The 7469-nt window shown below is 41.2% G+C and overlaps 1 protein-coding gene across 1 annotated transcript; it reads right to left on the bottom strand.

Moving 5' to 3' along the window:
* Nucleotides 1-1426: 1426 nt before the first annotated feature.
* On the bottom strand, nucleotides 1427-6948 carry LOC129408877 (uncharacterized). The gene is made up of 12 exons (XM_055153207.1): nucleotides 6807-6948; nucleotides 4227-4313; nucleotides 3784-3924; nucleotides 3532-3662; nucleotides 3306-3442; nucleotides 3146-3239; nucleotides 2935-3031; nucleotides 2697-2845; nucleotides 2581-2634; nucleotides 2152-2335; nucleotides 1890-2017; nucleotides 1427-1744 (listed from the first exon to the last, which is right to left on the bottom strand). The coding sequence occupies exons 1-12, from the start codon at nucleotides 6946-6948 to the stop codon at nucleotides 1427-1429; spliced, it is 1662 nt and encodes a 553-aa protein (XP_055009182.1).
* Between the last annotated feature and the right edge of the window lie 521 nt (nucleotides 6949-7469).

Genomic DNA, 7469 nt, shown 5'->3' with positions numbered 1-7469 from the left:
GAATGTCATGCATGATATCAACAGCAAAATTGTTGGCTGTGTTAAAATACTGCAGTGAATTCAACAAACAACTGCGTTTCACACCAAATACATGAGACAGTGTAGAGTCTGAGTCAGCAGTTTGACAATGCTGTGCATGTAACTCAACAGTTCTTAATATTACTTCAGGATTGTCTTCACAGAATACAGTTTGGAATTTTTCTTTTTCAAGAAGACAGAAGCGACAGCAATAGCGAGCCCCAAATGACTCCACAAAGCCAAAAATACTATGCAAGCCAAGATTGTCTCCTGTTACTTGAACTATTGTTCCATAAACAACATGATCAGACCTGGGAACTTTAAGACCCTCATTCTCAAGAATTTTAAGATCACCGACAAGAGGCTCAAGTATAGCGTTAAAACCATACCGCTTGACATCTTGGGCATGAAAAAGAGCACACAAGTAAATATTTGATAGTGAAGAATTATAAACCGGTGGGAAATTCCTCAATGTAAAATAAATGGCACCCAATTTGTGAATCCCCTTTTTGGAGCCTAGAGGATTTGCAGTTTCAAAATCATCATAAAACAACTGAATCTGCAAAGCATCTATCTTCTGAGAGAAGAGAAGATTTTCTTTCAGATAGGTGGCATCCATTATGTCCGAATATGTGCCTTCATTTTCATTATGTGGACTGTTTAAAATTACGGCCAGATTAGGGTTTAGATAAACAGTTTTTAGGGTTTCCAAAATTGGGATGTATGCAAATTTATCAGTAACAACAACTTGCTCATAGGTACCAGTAGATTTGTTTCTTCTACTATCAAATCGTGTGCCAAGAACCTTTTCAACTGGGTCAACAATTTTCCATTTCTCAGCAAAATGTTTTACTCGTTTACTTTCTGAATTTATGGGTGTAAATGGATTCTCAAGCATATGAAAGGACTGCTCAATTTTGTTCATAATTTCTGTATCCTGTGAAGACAAACACTGTAAAGCTGCATTTTTAGCCTGAATGTGGATCTCAGTAAAAGCTTCCTCCATGCAAGAAACAAAACCATTCAGGGTTGACTGACTTAAACCAGCTGCCTTAAGCTGTGCAACTGCAGAGGCGCATATATCTAGAGTGCTCTTGTTAGAAGGTTGAAGCTCATCTGAAGTTCTCTCTTCCATGTAACCCATGTGTGTCTCACTTTGACAACTGCCACCAACATCTGGGACAACATCAGCCAATTCAGTAGCTGTTGCACTATGGTCACTGTGCTTGGCATTTAAGTGCTTTCTAAACCCAGAGAAGGAACCAAACACACACGACCACATCCAGTCTCAACACATCTAAGACGGAGGGTTTTTCCTGGAAGAAACCCATGGAACAGTTTGATATGCCTAACAAGCAAATTTGAACTCTGGAACTCAGCTCGGCAAACACTGCACTTCATAGAAACACTAATGAAGTAACCTTGCTCTTATTTCTGCAATACGGGGTCTCTCCCTCACCTTGCCAACATCAATATTGTAAATTGTGGTCTGAATGAATGTGTACATGTTGTACAACATGGTGTGGTATGATGTGCCAAACACAAAATGTGCCTTAAACAACTCATCAAAAGAACTTAAAGAGGAGTTAGACATACAGGGGATGGCAGTCTTGTCCAGGATAATGAAGTACTGGCTGATCCTGTTCCTTTGGGTGCCAACAGCAAGGAGATAAGGCTGAGTGCTAGAAGTGATGGTGTCGAGATGTTCTTCGATACTTGTGCCACTCTGAAAAACATGTAAAAGATGTTTAGTTTTAAAAATAACAGCATAAACTTGTTCTTATGACAGACAAAAAATTTAGGCAACTTTGCACTGGTTAACATGGTCAGAAACTTTTTTTTTCCAGTGATGAGCAAGAAACTATGCACACCTTCTTGAAGACCACAAGATGTTTTTCTGCTTGAGATGCTGACATCTTCCCCGGTTTCTTACGGCCTTGAGCAGTGGGTGGAACAAGATGCAGAAGCAACAAAATAGAAGCAAAGTCACTATCCCAGCCTTTGAAAAGAAAAAAAGAAAAACACAAACACACATTGTTTTACTTAAAAACTGATGTTATGTTTTGAACTGAATTTTAATTCTTAGAGGTCATTTGCATGTTAAAGAATTTGAAAGGTTAGTTAATAACTTACCAAAGTCAGCACCATCAGCATCATCCTCCTGAGGATCTGCAGCCAATAGGAGGTCATTTAGCTCTGTGGTGGAGGGAAGCTTTCTGCACTGCTTGATTATCTTCTCCTTGAACATTGTTGGCCATTTCTCCAGAAACTTGCCAGATACATCCTCACCAAACATCAGAACAAAATCTTGTTCAATCTGTATTAAGAGAGAATGGATTGATGAATTTGCAGCTGATTGTGCCTTTTGATTTACTATGAACCTTAAATTCATCAGATCAGATTTATTTTATCAGTAAAAAAGGGATAAATATATGTATTTAGGTTTTAAATCATTGCAATATGAGTAGACCTATTCTACAAAATTATTAACTAATCAAATATGCACGTAATATCTGATGTCTAGACATAGCCTCAATTCCAATACTCATAATTGATAATTACCAATCCTTTGACGTCTTTGAATCGAGGGAAGTGTGACAGTATGTTGCTTGACAACTGGGGGTCCAGGACCATGCTTCGACGATGAGAGCAAACGTTTGCTTCATTTTCTTCTTCACTGTGTTTTCATCAGAGGAGTGTTTCATCAGGGACATGGCTTCTCGACATTCTTCTTCACTCATTGGTGGCTCTGGAAGATACTGGGACTCCCGCCTGGCTGTTGGTCCTCCCAACAGTTCGTCACCGCTCATTCCTTCAGTGGAGGAGGCTAGAATGCACAAATAATCAAAATAACTGCAGGACAAAACAGCCCTCAAAATGTACAATATTTTGTCTTGATGTATTTTAAAAACTTACCTTCAATTGATTTTCTTTCTTGGGCATTGCATCTTTGAATGTATTTAAGCCTCCAAGCCAAGTAGCCACTGTCACTTTTACCATCATAATAATGCTCCTGGATGTAACATTAATAATAATAATAATAATTTTAAAAAAAGATTTTTAGTGAATACAAGATAGATTAGAAATTACTAATTCACTGAAATTTTCACTGAAATATACTACTCACGTGTCCATTTTCTGAGAAGGGGTCCCAGAGATGGGGGAACAAGCTCACAATTCCTCTGGCATATTTTTCTTTCACTCGTCTGGGTGGAGATGTACTGCAAAATTAGAACGATAAATTACCATTTCTGTACATTAAAAGCTGCAGATAAATAAAAACATACCCATTTTTCTCTGTCATATCAGCAGCAAGAATGTTCACCATTTTTTTTCGGGTGTCATCTGCCAAAGACTTAGTTCGATTGTACTCCATTATTACCCTTTCTCCCCCAGGCTTTTTGGAAAGAATGTCTTTCACCAACTATATAAAAAGAAAAATGAAATAGGTATTAAAACCAAGCAATTCAAAATATACAGTATTCAAGCTGTACACCTTCACTTAAGTCATACATGCTTAGCCTCGTCATCCAGCCGCTGACGCTTCGAAGCAGGACTAACAGGAAGTATGATTGTGTCCTGGGAGTCACCACTGCTGGGTGAAGAAGCACAAGGCCCAGGAGAAGAGAAACTCTCAACATTCCCTTTGTAAAAAGAAAAGTAAAACAAACATTAAAAACATACTGTGTTCTGAGACCATCAGTGAGTTAAGAAAAACAATTAAAGTAAAGAGTGGCCAAGTCATGTTTAACAAACAATACAAACCAGTATCATATGTGATGGTCAGAACACCAGTTTGAGGATCCTTTACCACATCCTCAAAAACATCCTCATCAAGCTCAGTTCCAGAACTGTCAAGGACACGTACACCTTCTGTCACAGCTGGAACACCAAACTTGGTAAATGCTAATAAGAAATAAACAGTATGAACAATTTGTAAATAAAATGTGACTCCGCCATACACAAAGGACATTTCAATCACTTACAAGCCATGTTTCATTTGCAAAATTATTCTCAGAGTTCATTATATTTACTGCTATCAAACATTGAATTAAAACTAAATAATGCTGTTCTTTTCAGTGTAATTTGTTGCTGTAATACCAGCACCACATCTGACAGTTAAGATTAGTACTGTTCTGATATTTAAACAGTTTATATTAGTTACCAGTTACAAGTTGAAAATGTGGTCATTATACTATATTACTTACCTGCATCCAGAAATGCTGTCAGATTCGGCTCAGGAACTCGAACAAATTTTTGGACGTTGGCTATTTTAACTTTCAGCAGCATTTTTCCTGAAAAAAGACAGAACATGTTTATAATGCCAAGACACTCTTCACTGTATTATGAAATCCATACAGTTCAACCGTTATTTTGTGCACACTTACACCAATGCTGCCGTGCTCGGGCACGAATGTGGGAGAGATTTTGTTGCCTGCACGTTCACCTGCACAAATAAAAACACGGCACCGGTACAGTGACGTCACCACACAGAGCTGTTTACATGACGAGCTGATGTCTTAACGCTCCAGCGGCGAAAATACGTACAAGAGGACACAAATAGTGGCGCCGATACGAGTCCTGTTGTGATACGCTCCTCCGTGACTCAATGGCAACACGGAGCCGCGCTCGCAACAGGGCTTCACATCCTCAGTCCTATTTATGGTGTGCGCGGATCCGTCGGTCGTTTTGGAAAGGAGTTAAAACACTTTCTCCAGTCGGGTTCACCTCCACGCATAGCCCTGACCGGGCTCGTACACTAAAGTCGTGCGTGTGCACGGAAACAAGGTAACGTGCCGTACTTTAGTTCACTTCCCCAAACAGAGCCAAAATGGAAATGTTCCGCGCCTGGATATGGATCGTTTGCATTCACATTAGACACATTTATGGTGCTTGGCTTTCCGTGCTCAGGCACAATTCGACTGGGTTTATTATGAGCACATCCTTAAGAAAACTCCGGTTTACATAGTCCTTTGTCACCGACTATTTCATGGTCCGCCTCAGCTACGCTCCCTATCATAGTCCAGATTCAATCAAATAGTACACATGAACTACTTAATGCTAAAACAACGCAAAAAACCCTTCAGATTATAGTTCTTAGTCGCGCACATTACTTGCTAAGTGTAGCAAAGACATTTGCAGACTGTGACCATGATATAGACGGAGACGGGGCGTTCCTGGTCACTGTCCGTATTGAAATGAATTGAACGGAGAATAAAATCTTACGTTTGGTAGCAATACTTGAAAGTTACCCCTTCGATGTAGATTCTTAGAATATAATTATCCATTTAGAACCATTTTCAAACTGCATATCTGGCAATTCGTTTTAAATTGAGTGTCCGTTTTTTCTCCCCCGAAACTAGCTAGCCAGCCCGCCCGTTCGCACCTCGCGCGGGCTCGATATAACCGCTTAGTATGTCATAAACATCACAAGGTAGACAAATAAATATGCTATACCCAGCCATTCTAGCACATTTATACTTGAAATGTAGCTGAAATTGCCAAACTACTACTTACTTGAGACTTGTAGCGGCCACTGGTCGAAGTGAAGCGAGGAGGGAAAAATGGCGGACTCGAAAAAGTTTGAGAGGAGTTTGAGGGGGCGGAGCTTCTCAGTGCAATTATGACACTGAAGGACTTACACTGTGTTTTTACAAGGACGCTAGAGGGAGTATCACTCAATTTTTTGTAATATATACTCTTAAAGAGTAAAAAAACTTTTACTATGGATTTTTTACACTGGAAAATTTACTGTGCAGGGTGAACTTTAAAAGCCCCAAAAGTGTTCCACATGGAGAACACAACAACGTCAGACACAGTGAGTGTGCTCAGTGTTTACGGAAGTCGCCTAAACATGGACATGAGCACTGAGCACCTGGAGATTTTAAAGTTGCTGTCATACTGGAGCCAGAACATGTAGGAGGAGAAGGACGAGGTTTTTGGACATGGCTTTTTGTGAGGCCGTGGCAGGAATGTGTGGGTGCAGAGTCACAGCCAAGAGTCCGCCACTCTTGGCTGCGAATGTTATTTGCTTCTCTGCTTCACTGACACAGAGTTCAGACACAATTTTCATCTGACGAGAAGAATGTTTGTGTACGTTTGTGAACGCTTGTACTTCTTCCAGTTTCCGCCTACTTCAGGGCAGAATAGTGGCGTTTGTTGCTTGTTGATGACGTGTAGGTGGGATGAATGTGATCTGGCTGTTCAGACTGAAGTCACGTGTCAAAAGATCGGATATGTATCGCTTTAGGAGCACATATCCAAATGGCCTGGGTCGCATTTGAAAAAATCAGAAAAAATCTATCAAAATCTGTGTCGTCATTAAAAGATCAGATACAGGAGCATAGGGGTGAAAAAAAATCAGATTTGGGTCACTTCAGGCTGCAGTCTGAACGTAGCCTCTACCTGCAGGTTAAGACTCTGACAACCACTGCTATATAAAGTAAGCAAACATTTTCCTGTTGATCATAAACACATTCAGTTTTGATTGACATAATGAAGCCGAACTCAGTGTTTCCAAATCCATCTGAAGCATCAAAAAACAATTACCTATTTCACATTTGTGATCCTCTCACCCAGACCACCGTCCTCTTCAGCAAGCGTGTACAGAAGGCACCTCCGCTCTGCTGTGTGCCCCTCACTGGTGTTTGGGGGGCACAGAGGGGGAGGAGGGGGGCGAGGGGGGGCACAGGATTACAGAGATGATCCTGCCATTCATCCACGCTCTAAACACAGGCCCTGCTAATTCCCTTTTGATGAGGCGTGCTAAATAAATCCCATTTCCACGCCTTTGTCCGCGCGTCGGACTCCTGCAGCACCCATCAGACACTTTGGGTGGTGCGGGGGTTGCGAGGGCGGGGGGTGAGGGGAGCGAGAAGGGTACAATGGAGAGCGTCTGCTGGCAGGGCCGGTCCTGTCCACCCGCCTCATTACGCCCTCCACCTAAAACATGCCCTGTGGCTACAGACGCCCAAAGCGCTGTGCCATAGGAGCAGAGTATTCCCGCGAGGAGGAGCTCAGAGATGTCAGAGCGACTGGAAAAACTCTGCTGTTTCTCACTCTTTATTTGTACAAAGTGAAGAGGCTATGAGGTGTAGATAAGAGCCGCACTCAGCAAACTTACAATTAAGAATGACTCATGTGGTTTGGCTTTTACTCTGATGTTGCACCAATAATTTAAAACAACATACTGTTTGGAGCCTGCAGTTTTAAAAGTGTACTATAATTACAACCTGCAAATAGACAACATTTGTCTCATTCTCAGCCAGTGTTGGGAGTAACACATTATAAAAGTAACAAATTACTATAATGTAGTGATGGACAAATGAGAGGAGCTCTGGAGCACGTCTCGTTCTTTCTGAAACAAATTGCTCTGAAGCACTGCCTCGAGCTCGTCTCGCAGCAGACGCTCACGTGACCAAAGTGTGGAAGTGTTGGTCCCTCCCCCGACT

Source organism: Boleophthalmus pectinirostris, unplaced genomic scaffold (assembly GCF_026225935.1).
Source record: "Boleophthalmus pectinirostris isolate CB_2022bp ecotype Guang Dong unplaced genomic scaffold, ASM2622593v1 HiC_scaffold_18, whole genome shotgun sequence".
In the NCBI taxonomy this organism is placed as follows: Eukaryota; Metazoa; Chordata; class Actinopteri; order Gobiiformes; family Gobiidae; genus Boleophthalmus; species Boleophthalmus pectinirostris.
The sequence above is the reverse complement of the archived record's forward strand: the minus strand, read 5'-3'. Positions and strand labels throughout refer to the sequence as shown.